At 42.6% G+C, this 18,802-nt stretch overlaps 1 protein-coding gene across 4 annotated transcripts in view; it reads left to right on the top strand.

Annotated features, from left to right (window-relative positions):
• EPGN (epithelial mitogen) overlaps positions 1–18,802 on the top strand; it is a 72,786-nt gene that overhangs the window by 39,469 nt on the left and 14,515 nt on the right. For all 4 annotated transcript variants that reach the window (XM_040327746.1, XM_040327747.1, XM_040327745.1 and 1 more), the window contains one exon: positions 11,862–12,014. In XM_040327746.1, the coding sequence (XP_040183680.1) occupies positions 11,862–12,014 (153 nt within the window). The remainder of the gene's footprint in view (positions 1–11,861; positions 12,015–18,802) is intronic.

Genomic DNA, 18,802 nt, shown 5'->3' with positions numbered 1-18,802 from the left:
TTTAAGTACCAGTGCAGGACCTGTTGCCCTCTCACCTATATTTGAAAGCCAATGTAGCATTAGTGTTGGGGACACCTACAAAGTGTGTAGATAGGTGTTTTATGGGTACCGCTCCCTTGTTGCCCCTACTTGGTCTTTCAAACTGAGAAAAAAGTCACCATGTTTATTGTTGTGTTTTTGGTGAAAATATACATTTTGTTTGACAGAGGAGCCACATCTCATGCCCAATGAATTACTAGTACTATCTGGACCACCCTCAACTTGTGGTTCAATGGCATTATGGTCTAGGTTTGGATTTAGATAGGTAGATCTAGCAGCATATCAAGCTTCACTGATATGGCCTTGCTATTCAGGTCTATGGTACCTGCATTGAACTCTGCCTTTATTTGCAAACAAGCTCTGGGATTACAATTCTGTGAATACCGCATTCTGCATAATAAGTCAATAATGATCTAATTCAGTATGTGGGATAAACTGAAGGGATTAAATCAGAACAAAAGTAGTAAAGTAACAGTGTACATACTTAAATGATGTGCTTGCCTGATAACTCTAAATGATGTTTCATCCAAGGCCCTTTGTCAGCATGACCTTTACGTTTGCTGACAGGAAAAAAGTAACATCATAGAGACTACTCCCTTGCTGTCTGGAATGAATAAGTGAGTGGATAAGAGGTTCTAACTTTCGGAGAGAATTGGCTAAGTATTACTGCCTGTCCAAGAGTGACAGTAGACTGGAACAGCTAGTAATCAGCCTGTTAAAGCTAAACGCCACAAAAACAATTAAATACACATTTAAAAAACATGAACTGTTTTACCTGCCAAAGGATTTGTACAGTATTTCATTCCATCCAGTCATGCGATTCACTCAGTCCTTCTAGGCACCATAGCTAGACTTACCTGACTTTTCTCTGTAAAGCCCTGTACACACCGCCAGGAATCCCGTCAGGGGAAAAAAACTCAGATTTCCTGACAGGAATCCTAGCAAGCTTGCCTTGCAAAGCTGTGTATACCGACGGCCACTCAAAAGAACCGCCGTTCTTATGAATGGCAAGAACGCGGTAAAGTCATTGACTACGACGAGTCAGTGTCTTGTCACATTGGATGCCGTCGCCGCCATCTTGCTACACGCCACACTAACCTTGTATGCTACTAAGCATGGGTCGACGTGTTATCGAGCATGCACGTTTTTTCATCGCATACAGACGACCGGTTTTCTCGGCAGGAAACACTCTGCCGGGAAACCCGACGAGAAAATAGAGAGCAGAGTTCTCTATTTTCCCGTCGGGATTCCCGTCTGTTTTCCTGATGGGAAAACTGCTAGGGAGCGCACACACGGCTGGATTCCCGGCCAAATACTCTCCTGGCAGTTTTCACTGCCGGTAAAACCAGTCATGTGTACGAGGCTTAAAAGTTAAGCAACAGAGCTGGGTCACTGCCCTTCCTCACAGTGAAGAAGCTGCAAAAGACTAATGTGGTCTCCACTCTTTACAGAGTTCTGTTAGAATGTTCTTTGTTATATGGAATGTCACATCTCTATAATGATATTTGATACATTGTCCATTGAGGGACACAGGTCCCATCCCTTTGAGTTTTTTGGTCTTATGTACTGCTTGCACGCAATATTGAGGTATGACAGTTGGAGGTGAAATTATATGGAGGCTGGCTTAACTTTTTTGCCATTGTCTAAACCTCCTGAAGACAGCAGTATAACCCCACATGTCTAAAGATGACTACATTCCTGTGTTACTCAAAGACTTCATGAGAAAAATTTATGGTGAGTACAAAAATCTTTTTTTTATCTTTTTTTTCTAGTCAGGGAGCACTGGAGACATAGCTTCAGGGGAGAAATGTATGGCCATAGGCTGACCACCCTTCCCAAAAAAAGAGAGGAAATAAAATACAGGCAAGCCTAAAAGGAGATATGTAATTCTGACCAAATGCCAATGTAGGACCACGCCTATTTTGAATTCGACCAATCTCATAATTTTAAGTAATATTGGCTAACAACGTTTTTCCCTATTCAAGATCACGGAGTATCAGATTTGCCTCTTGACCCAATCAGGGTCAAGAGGGGGGGAGTGAGCTACTTTTCATGTTTCTCACTATGATAAATCAATGCTGGTCATTAACTCCACTCCCATAAGATGGGGTCAGGGCTGTTGCTTGGCACATTCCAACATTTCCCTTGTCCCACCCACTTGCTTCTCATCAGGAATTTTTTTCAGCAGAAACTAGGGGGAACTCAGTTCCACCACCTCTGGCTCAGGTCTTCTGTTCCCTTCTCACCACTATCACTTGGTAACACTGAAGTCCAGCTTCTGCGTTTACAAGTGATAGCTTATCTTCCAGTAGCTCCCACAGGTCAGCTCTCCTGCGCAGATACCACTGAGTACCAGACAGGGGCAAGGAAGATACAGAACAGGTGCCAAGGTTTCAGTGCAGTCATGGGCAGGAGAGGGTGCATGGTAGACTGCACCCTCTGTGGTCTCCATTTTTTCCCCTGGTGTCCCTGTTGATGCTCCTACTGCATGATCTCCCTTGCAAGTGACTGTAGTATAGTATAGTATGCTGGGAGGTACTACAGCCGTATAGGTGTTTCAGCTTAATATTGCAACAAAGGTAAGACATATGACAGATGGTGGAGCTTTTAAGGAGGGGGGAGAAGATGAGGGCAGTGGAGGGAAGGGGTTTTATGCAGAGGGAGGAGCTACTATTGTGTGTGGAAGACATGGTTGAGTTCCTGCACCTATTCTCTGAGAAAAAAAGCCCTGCTTCTCATAAACAAGGCAATAAATCATGTGACACAGTCATGTTAAGACAAACCTCTGGAATAGTAAAATAATATGAAAATTTGAAATGTAATAAAACTTACAGCCCTTGTTCCTTTACTTTGCCCCTGAAGTCCGGCCTAACTGTTCCATATCCTGACATCCACACACACTTTGTTAATTTTTTTATTTAGAAAATACATTTTAGAATTACATTTCGTAATAAGAAATTAAGCAGCCCCTACAGGGGTGCCCATGGCATTTGTTCCTTTTGCCCCCTTTTAAATCTGGCACTGAATCCCAGCAATCATAAATGTAAACACTTGCTGTGATAAGCTGTGATAAGCAGCCAGCTCTTCCCTCTTCATACAAAATGAAACCATATACATAGCATATAAATCTCTTTCAAATGCATGAATAATAAATCTGTGTGACTAAAAAAAATACTGTTTAAATATCTTCCATCCCACAATATAAAGTGCCAAGTCCAAAATGCAGTGTAACATCCATGTACAGTATATGCAAATTAAGCATTCTGAAGCAGTCATGATTGGATGACGAAACGTGTTAAGGGCATGGCTGGATGCCATCATTATGCTGACAGAAACCAGAAGTTGGCCATCTTTGATAGGTATCTGAAGTCTAACTTAAAGGGGAAAAGCTTGTTTAACCATTTGCTTACTGGGCACTTAAACCCTCCTCCTGCCCAGACAAATTTTTAGCTTTCAGCGCTCTCACTCTTTGAATGACAATTGCGCGGTCATACAAAACTGTACCCAAATGATTTTTATCATTTTTTTCCCCACAAATAGAGCTTTCTTTTGGTGGTATTTGATCACCTCTGCGGTTTTAAATTTTTGTTAAATAAATAAATTTAAATAAACAGAATAAAAAAATAGAAAACCGTTTTATATATTTTTTTATAATAAATATATAATATAATATATAATTTTGCGGCACTGGTGGGCACTGATAGGCGGCATTGGTGGGCACTAAGAGGTGGCACTTATGGGTGGCACTAAAGGGCACTGATAGGTGGCACTGGTGGGCACTGAGAATCGGCACTAATAGGTGGCACAGATAGCTGGCAGTGATGGACACTTATAGGTGACAGTGATAGGCACTGATAGGTGGCAGTGATGGGCACTGATGGGTGGCAATGATGGGAACTGATTAGCACTGGTAGGTGAGACTGATAGGCAGCACTGCTAGGTGGCACTGATGAGGCACTGATTGGCACCACTGGTGGGCATAGATAGGTGGCACTTGTAGGCATTGATAGGTGGCACTCTTTTGCACTGGTGGTCACTGTGGGCACTGGCAGGGGGCACTGGCAGGCGGTACTGGCGGGCACTGATGAGGCGGATGTGCCTCTTCCACTGGGGACCGATGTCCCTTACACAAAAGCCGGTGATCTGCTTTTTTCTCTCCTCACGCTATCAGCGTGAGGAGAAAAAAAACTGATTACCGAGCTTTGTTTACATCACATGATCAGCTGTCATTGACTGACAGCTGATCACTGGGTAAGGGGCCGGGACCGGCCCCTTACTCAGATCTGTGATCCCCCGAGTCTTAGTGACTCGTGATCACAGCGCGTGCAAAGGGGAGGACGTCTATTGATGGCCTCTCAGAAATTCAGGTCCGCGCTGTAGCCGTCATGCGGCAAGTGGTTAAAAAGGCAATTGTTTCTATGTGCACTGGATGAAGTACACTCATTTTGTGAGCAATATTTTAACCCTCTGTTTTAATAAATTGATCTGGTAAGCTGATAAATTGCGCAATGAGATTAGTTTTGTTACTTTGAGCTGTTTTTGGAGGAAAGGAGTTCATATGTGGAGAAAGACATAGATGAAGGGCAAGGCACATATTGACCTATTTCTCAATAGGTCAAACTCTTAGGTAAGCATCATGTTTGGAAGGTGGAAGAAGCACTCCGTTGGTGGTGATTCATTTAGAATATTCACTGATGCCTGTTTCAGTTTTCATGGACTCAAATTGAGGTGGAAGAAAAAAGAGGTGGACTAATAATATATATATATATATATATGCTTTTTTCACTATAGATTTTATTCACTATTATCATTTGCGTATAAGTGGATGTTACACTGCATTTTGGACTTGACACTTTATATTTTGGGATGGAAGATATTCAGATAATATTTTTCTAGTCACACATATTTATTATTTATTCATTTGAAAGAGATTTATATGTTGTTTTGTTTTGTTTGATTGCACAAGTTTTATTTATTTTTATTGCATTTTTTGGTGTGGGAAGACATGACAACAGCTGCAGCAATCATTTTATATTATTTATGAGGCCCCTTTCACACTGGGACGAGAGGTGCGGTGGCGGTATAGCGACGCTAGCGGAGCGGTATTAACCCCCGCTAGCGGCCAAAAAAGGGTTAATACTGCCCGCAATGCGCCTCTGCAGAGGCGCATTGCGGGCAGTATTACTGCGGTTTCCCATTGTTTTAAATGGGAAGGAGCGGTGAAGGAGCGGTATACACACCGCTCCTCTCACCGCTCCAAAGATGCTGCTTGCAGGAGATTTTTTTCTCTCCTGCCAGCTTATCGCCTCAGTGTGAAAGCCCTCGGGCGGTATTTAGGCGCTATTTTTAGTGCTATACCGCCTGAAAAACTCCTAAGGGGCCTAATTTGGATCATAATTTGCATGGTAGCTCGGGAGATTCTGGTATAGGAAACAGATGTGTTCTTTATGCCCCTTGAAAGGCTTAAGGTGCTTATTGAAATTGGGCTCCTGTGTGGCTAGCCAGTGAAAGTCTCACACATTTGGTATATACCATACATACTCAGAAGCAGTAGCAAAGTGTGTTTTGAGGTGTAATTATAAGTATGCCAATGCTGTACGCAAGAAAATAAAACAAACAAAAAAATGTTTTTATTTAATTTAGTTTCTCCATTTTTTTAAACAAGTGGCAAAAAAGGATGTATATAATACTCATCATCAATGTTTACTTTCCAAAAAGTTTTTTTTGGGAGTATTTGTGCTGTCCTAGTATTTTAGAGTCTCGAGAAATGTAATAGGCAGTCAGTACATGAGAGTTAATACATTTCATATATATATATATATACTATGGGGCAGATCCACAGAGATCTGCACCCGCGCAGCGTATCAGAGATACACTACGCCGCCGTATCTTACCTGGCTTTAGTTCGAATCCCCAAAGAATTTGCGCCGTAAGTTACGGCGCGTAGTCTATCTCTGGCGGCGGAATTCAGATCATCGATTAGGGGGCGTGTTTCATTTAAATGAAGCGCGTCCCCGCGCCGAATGAACTGCGCATGCTCCGTTTCTAAATTTCCCGCCGTGCATTGCGCTAAATGATGTCGCAACGACGTCATTTTTTCTAACTTAGACGTGAATTACGTCCATCCCGATTCACGGACGACTTACGCAAAAAAAAATTCAAAATTCAAAATAAACGCAGGAACGACGACTATACTTTAACATGGCAGGTCTAACTATACGCAACAAAATACCAGCTTTAACTATACGCCGGAAAAAGCCGACTAGAGACGCCGTAAAAAAATGCGCCGGCCGCTCGTACGTTCATGGATCGTCGAAAATAGCTAATTTGCATACCCGACACGGAAAACGACGTGAACGCCACCCAGCGGACGCCGAAGTATTGCATCTTAGATCCGAAGGCGTACGAGGACGTACACCTGTCGGATCTAACCCAGGATTCAAACTAAAGATACGACGCGGGTAATTTGAAAGTACGCCGGCGTATCAGTAGATACGCCGGCGTACTCGCTCTGTGGATCTGCCCCTATGTATATTGTATGTAGACTGTATAACTTTAACACAGGCTAAAACATTTTCTTTTTAATTTAGGGCAAAATACATTTTTTCATTGTTATATAGTAAACAATAAAAAAACAACTGCCAAAATAAAACTGGAAAAATTATATAAAGTTCATTTGTGTACAATGTGGCATTGTAAGTCAAATTATCACAGCATCAAAAACTGAAAAATGGCCTAGTAATTAAAGGAGTGTAACATGCTGGTATTGAGGTGTTTAAGATGTAACAAAGGATAAAAAAAGGATTTAAACCCTTCCTTCCCACCACCCCCAAATTATCCATGATACACAACATTTTGTCACCTATAGAACATTCAGTAGAGGTTCACACCTACTTTAAGCCTTACACTAACCGCTCCCCATGCACTTTATCGGTAGCACTTCCCATGCTTTCTCTATCATCATTACTAAAGCACATTGGGCTCTATTCATAAAGCTGTATCTTACCGCATCCTGTGTTTTTATAAATGTTTTGATAATTCCCGAAAAAAAAATACTAAAATACTGCATGCACTATTTTTAAAGTCATGTAGTATTTTAGTAGTGAAATCCTGAAGTAATTTAATACCAGCGGTAGTGTAAATAGCTGGTTGTTAAGGAGCGTGCAGCTGCTGGTGTACTTAACAACCAGAAAACAACATGGTTGTTAAGGATCAGGTGGCCGCCGCATCCTAAACTGATGAGTCATTAGCTGTCAACGGGGTTTAATGTAAAGAAAATCATTTTAAAAAATCAATGAGAAAAATGGGCTAATCAGAATCTCGAAGCCCCCTTTAACAAGGGGGCCCCCAAAATCCCCCTATGTGAATGAGTAGGGGGATACATAGTACCCAAAGAAGTGGTAAAATGAATAAAAACACATTGAGGATTTTTGACGAGTCCTAATTAAAAAATAAAAAATGTCCCCCGGAGAATATCTAGCATCAATTACGATGAACACTCTCCCTTTTTCCTGACCAGTCGGGCGGCATGCTCGAAAAAGGGTCTGGTATCGATTTTGGGGGGGTCCCACACCATTTATTTTCCATTTTGGTGTAGGGTTCCCAGTAAAGTCCATACCAGACCAGAAAGGCCTGGTATGGATTGGGGGGGGGGGGAAACCCCTCTGACAGCTGATGACTCATTGATGGTTGTTAAGGATGCGTCGGCTGCCCGCTCCTTAACAACCATGTTGTTTACTGGTTGTTAAGGATGCTGGTGGCTGCTGGTTCCTTAACTATTGCGGACCGGGACCACTACCTATTTACTGCACGCATTTTATTATTTATTTCCTGTTTAATTTAAATTTAACTCCTGTTTTATGCGTAGATGTTTTATAGTGCGGGTACTGGCTTATCCCAAAGCTCCCTTATTGGCCCTTTTAACTTGGTTATTCTGAGTTTAACTTATTGACCTCCGGCTGGTTTTACCCCCTTCATGACCAGAGTATTATTTTTTGCTATTCAGCACTGTGTTAATTTAACTGGCAATTGCACAGTTATGCAACACTGTATGCAAATTATATTTGTATAATTTGTTTTCCCCACAAATAGATCTTTCTTTTGGTGGTATTTGATTACCATTGGATTCTTTAATTTTTGTGATACAAAACTTAAAAAAAAAAATATATATATATTTTCTACCTTTCTGTTATAAAGCATATCCAATAAAAATAAATTATAAAAATCTAATTTTTTTTATAAATTTAGGCCAAAATATATTCTGCTGCGTCTTTTTTTTTTTTTTTATTAGTTTGTGCAAAAGTTCTACAAACTATGGTGTATATATATATATATATATATATATATATATATACTGTAATTTACGCATTTAAAGATGCTATACTGTAAGGCCGCATACACACGATCGGTCAAAACTGATGAAAACGGACTGAAGGTCCGTTTTCATCGGTCCAAACCGATCGTGTGTGGGCCCCATCGGTCAGTTAACCTTGAGTCAAAAAATTTAGAACTTGCTTTAAAATGTAACCGATGGACTGATAACCGATAGGTCAAAACTGATTAGTTAGTATGCAAAAGCATTGGTTAAAAACCTGCGCATGCTCAGAATCAAGTCGACGCATGCTTGGAAGCATTGAACTTCATTTTTTTCTGCACGTTGTCGTGTTTTACGTCATCGCGTTCTAACACGATCGTTTTTTTAACTGATGGTGGGTAGGCACATCAGATCATCAGTCAGTTTCATCGGTTAACCTAAGACAACGGTCCTTTGGACCGTTCTCCTCGGATGGACCGATTATGTGTACGCGGCCTAATGGTGGTGATTAGCAACTTATAGTGACTTCCTCCTCCACCTGCATTGTTGCTACAGGTGAGTTGGCACCTGCATTGGAGAGAATGGACTGAACCTGCCTACATAGTTACATAGGGCCAGATTCAGGTAGAATCGCGGCGGCGTAACGTATTGTAGATACGTTACACCGCCGCAATTTTTCATCGCAAGTGCCTGATTCACCAAGCACTTGCGTGAAAAATTACGGCGGCGTAAGCCCGCGTAATTTAAATGGGCGTGTGCCATTTAAATTAGGCGCGCTCCCGCACCGGAACTACTGTGCATGCTCCGTTTCGAAATTCCCCCCGTGCTTTGAGCGCAGTCACGTCATTTTTTCAAACGGCGACGCGCGTAGCGTAATTCCGTATTCCCGGACGGCTTACGCAAACAACGTGAATTTTTAAATTTCGACGCGGGAACGACGGCCATACTTTTTACAGCAATACGTTTGCTGTGTAAAGTTAAAGCGGTTGTAAACCCTCCTATCTTTTTCAGCCAAGGAAGCTGCCATCTTGGCCTTTGTTCAATCTTCAACTGCCATGAAGCTGCACATGTGATCAGTTATGACACCAGCCATTGGATGGTTTGACAGTTTGGTTGAGAGCACAACCAATGTGCAGTTAGCATTCCCGGCATGCCGGGAATGTTAACAGTTTTTTTAAGTGTTACATTGATGGGTTTACTTCCGCTTTAAGGCACCCAAAACGACGACTAACTTTGCGACGGGAAACTAGACTAGCGGCGACGTAGCGAACGCAAAAAAACGTCGTGGATCGCCGTAACTCCTAACTTGCATACCCGACGCTGGTTTACGACGCAAACTCCCCCCCAGCGGCGGCCGCGGTACTGCATCCTAAGATCCGACAGTCTAAAACAATTACACCTGTCGGATCTTAGGGCTATTTATGCGTAACTGATTCTATGAATCGGTCGCATAGATACTCTGAGAGATACGACGGAGTATCTGAGATACTCCGTCGTATCTCCGCTGTGAATCTGGCCCTATGTACACGCCGTACGGAAACAACGTAAATTGCGTACGCAGGGCTCGCGCAACACTGTGAATCGGTGTTAGTATGCAATTTGCATACTATACGCTGACCACAATGGGAACGCCCCCTAGCGGTCATCGCAAGAATGCAGCCTAGATATGCGTGGCATAAGAGCCTTATGCCACGCAGATTTTAGGCTGCAGTCGGCGTTACGATGTTCCTGAATCAGGAGCATTCGTAACGCCGGGGCAAGTAAGCAATTGCGCTGTGTAACCTATGGTTACACAGGCGCAATTGCTACTTGAATCTGGGCCACTGTTTCACTAAGTGATGTCAAAGTGATGTAAAATGCAAAGCAAGCTGTTACAGCTAAAAAAAGTTATCTTGCATGTGTAAATGAATGTCGTTTACTTCAAAGTTAAATCAATTCTGCTAAATATATCCTAAAATGTGGAGAGTATTTATATTAGCTGACATATGTTGTATTTATTTGATAAAAGGTAATAGCCTCTGATGAAAATAGCTGTTCTGTGACTCACATGCAGTATGGCACTTCTCCTAGTCACTGCTATGTAGTAGTGTGCTACCATGGAGTTAGATCATGGCAGCTTCCATCAAATTCTTTTGTGACAGGAGCTTTTTCATAGACAAATGCTTTTTGGTTAGTTTTATTCCCCCCTTCTTTTTTTCAAGCTAAAATAGATTTTTTAAATAATTTTCAATATGTAAAGTAGTAAATCTTAATTTTACATAAAAACATTTATTACAAGTTGGATCTATGACTTATCTGCTATTTCAAGCTAATTAAGTCATTGTCACCTCTGTTAGGAGAGGGCATAGGCAGTATGTCAGCTATTCAGGTCTATTTTTAGCATGGCATATACTAATAGGACTCAACTTGCTGGTAAATATTACTTTCTTATATCCAATACTGCATATTTATCTAAATCAGGCAAAATACATTTTTAGTACTGGATATGACAAAATATTTTAAAATATATCAGTCGATTCTTTTTAAAGCTGCATTTTATGTGGTGTATAAGCTGCAAAGTCAAAATGATGCAAAATTGTGCAAAAGTAATTGGATAACCTGTTTTTGCTGACAAACCTGTTTTTGATTTTATCTTGAATCCAAGTACTATTATTATAATGATAGACCACAAGAAATAGTATTCAGTATGAAGATCTTGGGGCAGATCCACAAAGGTATTACGCCGGCGTATCTCTAGATACGCCGCGTAATTTCAAATTATGCGCATCGTATCTTTGTTTTGTATCCACAAAACAAGATACGACGGCATCTCGGCTAGATCTGACAGGCGTACGTCTTAGTACGCCGTCGGATCTAAGCTGCAACTTTTTGGCGGCCGCTAGGTGGCGTTTCTGTCGAATTCCGCGTCGAGTATGCAAATTAGCTAGTTACGGCGATCCACGAACGTCCGTCCGGCCGGCGCATTAGGTTTACGTTGTTTGCGTTCGGCTTTTTCCGGGGGTAAAGTTAAACCTGCTATATGGTGGCGTACTCAATGTTAAGTATGGCCGTCGTTCCCGCGTACAATTTTTTATTTTTTACGTCGTTTGCGTAAGTCGCGAATGGTGATTTGCGTAGAATGACGTCACCGTCGTGAGCATTGGCTTGTTCCGGGTTAATTTCGAACATGCGCACTGGCATACCCCCACGGACGGCGCATGCGCAGTTAAAAAAAAACGTTGTTTACGTCGGGTCACAACGTATTTACATAAAACACGCCCCCATTACATCCATTTGAATCCCGCGCCCTTACGCCGCCAAAGATACACTACGCCGCCGGCGCAAATTCTTTGAGGATTCAAAAAAAAAAAGAAAAGTTACGGCGGCGTAGTGTATCTTAGATACGCTGCGCCCGGCGGAAGATTACGCGCAGGTACGTGGATCTGCCCCCTTATGTTCTTCCGTAAACCATTTCAGACTTTTTTTCTTCAAATGGTGAGTTTCTGTTCTGCTCTTCTGTTGTCCTTAGGTGTTTTTCGGGCTACACAGGAGAAAGATGTGAACATGTTGTCCTACCAGCATACCAACCAGAATCTGAAGTAACATATATAGCTATTGGGATATTAGTGGGATTATTACTAAGTGGATTAATTGTCTTCATCTGGTGCTACAAGGAAAAGCGGTAAGTATTGATAACATTCATAAAGGCATTGATTTTACAAAGTTACAGAAGCGGGTGGCATCCTATGTCTACCATGTGGCACCACATCTGCATGTGTAGGAGCAATGTCCCCTACGGCAACACTCTTATGCCACATACACGCGATCTGATTTTCCGTCGAAAAAACCTTGGGTGTTTTTTCCGACGGAATTCCGCTCAAGCTTGACTTGCATACATACGGTCACACAAAAGTTCTCTGAACCTTCGTCCGTCAAGAACGCGGTGATGTACAACACTACTACGAGCCGAGAAAATTAGGTTCAATGCTTCCGAGAATGCGTCTAATTGTTTCCGAGCATGCGTCGGGAATTTTGCACGTCGGAATTGCTACAGACGATCAGATTTTTGTCTGAAAATTTGAGAACCAGCTCTCAATCTTTGGTTGGCAGAAATTCCGACAGCAAAAGTCCAATGGAGTATACACACGGCCGGAATTTCTGTTCAAAAGCTCACATCAGACTTTTGCTGTCTGAATTTCTGATTGTGTGTACGGGACATTAGAACAGTTTCTAACACACATTGTAACAAACTCCCTTACTCTAAGGCCGTGTACACACGTCCGAGAAACTCGACGGGCAGAACACATCATTTTCCCCGTCGAGTTCCTTGTTCGGCTGTCAAAAAACTTGTCGAGCCAAATTTTCCCATTGCCCAACGAGGAAATAGAGAACATGCTCTCTTTTTGGCTCGACGAGTTTCCCGACGGGTTTCTCGGCGAAAAGTGTACACACGACCGGTTTTCTCGGCAGAATACGTCTCCCATCGAGTTTCTTGCTGGATTCTGACGAGAAAAACGGTTGTGTGTAGATTCTAAGCCCAATGAGTTCCCAGTCCCAGTTCCCAGTCTCTCTCACTAGACTTGCTAATTAACTGCCACTGAATACTGTGAGTTCTTCTAATCTTCTTAACTTAGTATCTTCCTCAAGCGTCACCCCTGCTTCCCTGCTGAGTCCCTGGCTTGGCACTCCAGATACTCCTCAAGCGTCACCCTACTGGCTGGGTCCCTGGCTTGGCACCTGCTGAAGTTTCCAGATTCTTCACCTTCCCCTGTTGGTGAGAATACTGCTCCGGTACTTGCTTCAGCTACTCACTGTGGTCCCTGGTTATGAGGTGGATGGTCCCCTAGTGGCGACAGCTTCCCCTCTACCTCCAACCACGACAGGTTTTCCGGCCAGAAAAACTGTCACTTCTGGTTGGACTGCATGCCATAATTCCAACCCTACCCTGCTGTCTCTTGCTTCTGGATAGACCCTCAGACAGCCTAGCAGCCAGATGTGCCCAGGATCTCTGCTCGTTGTTCCTTGAAATCTATGATCCTGATCCTTCTACTGGTATCTGCTTCCAATAAACTTACTGATGTTAATCCTGCTTCCTGTGCCAGCTCCCTGTGAAACTGACCCCCATATTAGCCCTGTTTCTGAATGGTTTTACTCCTTGTACCAAACAGTTAGGTTGTTTGTGATTTGCATGCCTGTTCATTGGTGTTGTATAAGTTGCTGCTGTTACGTTATATTATGTGTGTTCAACAAACATTATTGTTTTTTTCACTTAGTCTGGTCTCCTTTGTGCAGCTCTACATATCTGGTCATGCCTGCTCTGCAGGACATCAGTACATGGTATCTTAACAGTTATGTACAAAACTACTCCACAGAGCTCATGATTCTGGCCATTTTGGAGACCATAGAATCTTTGTCTTCCTTTCTCATCCATACTGGTTGCTTGATCTCCATAGGCAGTGTTGCTAACCCCCCCAAATAAAATTAACTGGCAGAACCCCAGTGAAAAAGGACTAAACAGTGCAAATATCAATATTTAAACTATAAACATGCAGCTAGTGCTATTAGCAACGTGTTTAAGTTAAACAAAAATCAAAAAGCATATTTCTGCATTGACATTTTACATGGGTCAGGGGCATGTGTGGACATTGTACAGGGGTCAGAGGCATGTGCGGACATGGTACAGGGGTCAGAGGCATGTGCGGACATTGTACAGGGGTCAGAGGCATGTGCGGACATTGTACAGGGGTCAGAGGCATGTGCGGACATTGTACAGGGGTCAGAGGCATGTGCGGATATTTGTACAGGGGTCAGAGGCTTGTGCGGACATTGTACAGGGGTCAGAGGCATGTGCAGACATTGTACAGGGGTCAGAGGCTTGTGCGGACATTGTACAGGGGTCTGGGACATGTGCAGACATGTTACAGGGGTCAGACGAATGTGCGGACATTGTACAGGGGTCAGAGGCATGTGTGGACATTGTACAAGGGTCAGATGCATATGTGGACATTGTACAGGGGTCAGATGCATGTGCAGACATTGTACAGGGGTCAGAGGCATGTGCGGACATTGTACAGGAGTCAAATGCATATGCGGACATTGTACAGGGGTCAGAGGCATGTGCAGACATTGTAAAGGAGGGGGTCTGTCTCTGTGGATGGCTCTGCTTCTGCTCAGTCACTCTGTCTGTCCTTCCTCCTCCTCCTCCTCCATACTTGGCTCAGAGCACAAATTAATACACATCTGAGGTGAGGTCTGAATGACTTGGATGGATGGTCAGTCAGTGTGCTCCATTCCAGAATCTAGTATCCAGGCCAGGCACAGGCCTCATCTACCTCCCTGAATCCCTGGACCCCTGCTGTGGCGAGACGCTGCCGGGAACGAGTGCCGGCCATTCAAAAATGGCGCCGGGCGGTGACATTACATCACTGCGCATGCCCCAACCCACAGCACCCGGCCGAGCGTGTACGAGTTCTCCCGAGCCTGGCAGACTTCGGAACGGCGCATGCGCACTTGCATGGTCAGCCCGCAGCCATTTTTTTACGGGCACTTACGGGCACCCCAAAAATGGGGTAAAATTTACGAGATTGCCCTTAAATTAACGAGCGGTTGGCAACACTGTCCACAGGGATGTGAAGGCTTATCCAGTCTGTGTCCAAAGTCTCCTACTTAAGCACCAACTGGTGCCCTTCTTCTGTTACCTGTCCCCGAAGAGCCTTGGTGCCAAATCACCATGGATTTAATTACCGACCTTCATCCATCTGAGGACCGCACTATGTTCTGGGTAATTATAGATCTGTTTTTTTTTTAAATAGCAAAACATTTTTTACCTCCCTGTTTACTTCATTTGGCAGCAGCTTTGGTGCCAATTTGTTGGGGAGAATTTCAGACAACCTAACACTATGGTCTCATGGTTATGAAGTGACTTCTGTAAAGCAAGGAATTCATCCCTACAGTTCACTTCAGCTCATCATCCACAATAAAACAGGCAAACTGAAAGCCATTGTGTCTGTCAGGACATCTGGGCTTCCCTTCTGCCTTGGACTGAATTTTCTAATAATTTTCAATGCCAGTACCCAGGATTCCTATTTTTTTTTTATTGTTTATGGCAAACAACCATGCAGTAACTTTCCTATGCCCTGTGCCCCTAATATTCCTGCCCGGGGTGCCATGCAAAGTAACATGAATCAGGTTTGGCCCCAAATTCAGAAACAACTTCAACAATCTGCCACCTGGTAGAAATACCAGGAAATTTCACTTACCAGCACTGGTGAATGACACCATTTTTCTATTCTGAAGACAAGATCTATCTGTCCTTCTAAAAATATCCACCTGAAGGTCCCTTCTATAACATTCGACCCATTTTTTTGGACCTCTGCTAGAATCATTGCAGTTTGCTATAGATTTTGGCTGCCTCCACATTTAAGATTTCCCAACACTTTCCAGTATCTCTACTCAAGAAGCTATTCTTGAACAAATTCTCTTGCCCTTTTTCCTTAGCCATGCATGCTGTCAATCCATCTTAGGAATACGAGGTCCATCAAATTTTGGATTTCAAAATCTCCTGTGGTAGGTTCAAATATCTAATTGTTTGGAAAGGCCTGAGCCTCTATGGCCAGCTTAAAGAGATTTTGAAGCTTAATTTCTTTTAAATTAAAATAATAAACATGTTATACTTACAGATCGCATACTAGCACATTGTGAGAGACTTATCTTAGAACGAAGCATTCCACTGCTGCAATATCAGCACTGAGACGACTGACACCTTCGCCCGGTTTTCCTTCCGGGTTCACGGCCTCCGGCTACATGAATGGCTGGGGGCGCAATGACATCACTCCAGCGCATGCACGTGGAAGCCGTAATTTCCAGCACGGGATCTGAAGGCCTGGCACTGTAACCCTGACCTTCAGAGCGCATGTGCCGATGCTATTAGGAGATATTCACAGTACTGTACCTACAGGTAAGCCTTATTATAGACTTGCCTGTAGGTACAAGTGATATAACAGAGTTTACAACCACTTTAAAGGAAGTTGAACTGACAAGATCAACAGGTAATAAAACTATGTTAGGAGGACTCTGAAAAACAATGACTGCTGTGTTAAAGGGGAAGTCCAGCCTGAGCTTGTTTGGCTGGGCTTCTCCTATGGGTCACAGGAGTGTAATTCGTTTTGCACTCCTGTAACCCGTTTTCAGCAGAGAGCGGACTTCAGTCCACTCTCTGATGACATCACCAAGACCTGGCACCCCGTCATCCTGACTTTGGAAGTCTGGATTCCCCAGGTGATTGGACTGATGGCAGTCCCAGCCTCTCTGCGAGCCGCTGAGAGGCTGAGACTGCCGCGCCCCGCCCCTCTACAGCTCAGCGCTCCAGTGAGCATGGAGGAGCAGAGCAGGAGAGCTGCTGATTGAAAGTCAGCAGCTCTCCTCTCAGGGAGCTGTGAGAACCGAGCCATCAGCGATGTTCGATGAATCGGTTCTCAATGCAGAGACGCCGGGGACAGATTCTGCATCCACCAGGTAAGTACGATTAGGGGGGGAGGGGGGGACAACATAAAAACATACTTCTCCTTTAATGCTCCTGACAGACTGCACCACGTATGACATTTTTTGATTTGCTCATATTTTCACAAATCCAATTTTTTTTAATTCAACACATAAAGAAAAATGTTGCCCATTTAAAAGAAACCCTTTCTTTATTTTGTTTGATTTTTAATAGCAATATTGTAAAGTATAACAATATCAATGTACTAAATACCATATGCATCTTCATATGATCTGGTTGTATGAGAAATGTAAATGTGCTGTTAGGGACATTTACTAAAATCATTTTGCTTAGCTCATCTCCTAATCCTAAAATAAATCATTATATGGTTTTACTATTAAATCTCTTTTAATGCCAGCTGTAGTCAATAATATGCAAGAAAAGCCAGTAAATAGTAAAGACCACGATAATAATGGTAGACTATGCTTACATTTCAGTGATCTGATTGAACACATTTTTCTGGAGTGAGTAAAAGGCCTTGTTTATAGCACAGCAGCACAAATTGCCGGCTCAAAGGTTAAAATGAGATTTACAACATGCTCATAATCCGCATGTTACAGCATTTAAAAAACGACATAAATGAAAAAATGTCTGATTACACATTAACCTTTTTGTTCAGCAAACAGTTCTCTACAGTAAACTATATTGTGTGTATATTTAATTAATTGTCATTATTTGCATATTATTATTCATTTTATTATTTTTCATTATGTAATATATATTTATAGACACACATACTATATATCTGTATTTCGCTCTGTTGTTTTCTGCTACAAATATATGGAGAACATTTGTAGGATTTTTGTTCTGGATATTGTACTGTTTACCCTATTAACCCTATTTACCCAATTTACCCATCAAATGTCACATTTGTTCACTTTTCAGCAGACATGTTAATTTTTTACATATGTGCTAAAAAGTGTACTGGGGCGCTATGGAGTAATATGTATTACACAACTTATCCTATAATATGCAACAACAAGTAAATTAATAAAAATGTGTCCTGTTGTATGTGATAAATCAATCAATAAATAAATAGTAAATAATAAAGTCCCATTGGTGCAAACAAAGATACAACATCAATGCTCGAATATCCTCTAGATATATTTCTTGCTGTGATACAAAAACCGTCTCCGGTCGTGCAAACTTAATTGATCTTCCAAAACCTGGATTACTAGTATGACACCCAATGTGCACAAGTAGTAAATTGTGCTTACCAGACTTGGTTGACCTCTTTAATGAAAAAGATGGTCAGATGAGCTTGAGCAGGATAATGCCTACAGACATATAAATGGACTGGAGCATGTACGATACCTCACCCTCGGAATGTTGAGATTTTAGAACATGGAATACAAACAGAGAGCTTCCATAGTGCAACGCTATTTTATTCAAATGGAATAAAAACACCAGCCAATTGGCTACTCACATAAAAAGTGCCCTTCTCCCGGCACTGGGGCTGCAAGCTTTGATAAAAAACACTGGCTCTCCCACCTCTGTGGTGGCGTGTGTTCCACCAGCTGCTGACACTATCCAGATGATCGAGAAGTGACGTAGGACATAGTACACGTGACCAGGTTCCGCTGCCGACGTACGTTTCGTATAGTTACGTTTTCAAGGGGCTTACCTGATCACTAAGCATCACGGTATATGTAGTCTAAATAAGGGGAGTGGTTTCAGGTCCACGCCTAATTAGCCAATCGGAAGAGAGCAGCCTCAGTGCCGGTTTACATTCCAGTTTCTCTACAAAGGGCTGGTATATTATAAATTGTAACATAATCTGTTAAAATTAGCATCTTCAAATCTCCACCAAGATAGGTAAACATTAATCACTTAACCCCCGGACCATATTGCTGCCCAAAGACCAGAGCACTTTTTGCAATTCGGGACTGCGTTGCTTTAACTGACAATTGCGCGGTCGTGCGACATGGCTC

Source organism: Rana temporaria, chromosome 1 (genome assembly GCF_905171775.1).
Source record: "Rana temporaria chromosome 1, aRanTem1.1, whole genome shotgun sequence".
Lineage (NCBI taxonomy): Eukaryota > Metazoa > Chordata > Amphibia > Anura > Ranidae > Rana > Rana temporaria.
The sequence above is the reverse complement of the archived record's forward strand: the minus strand, read 5'-3'. Positions and strand labels throughout refer to the sequence as shown.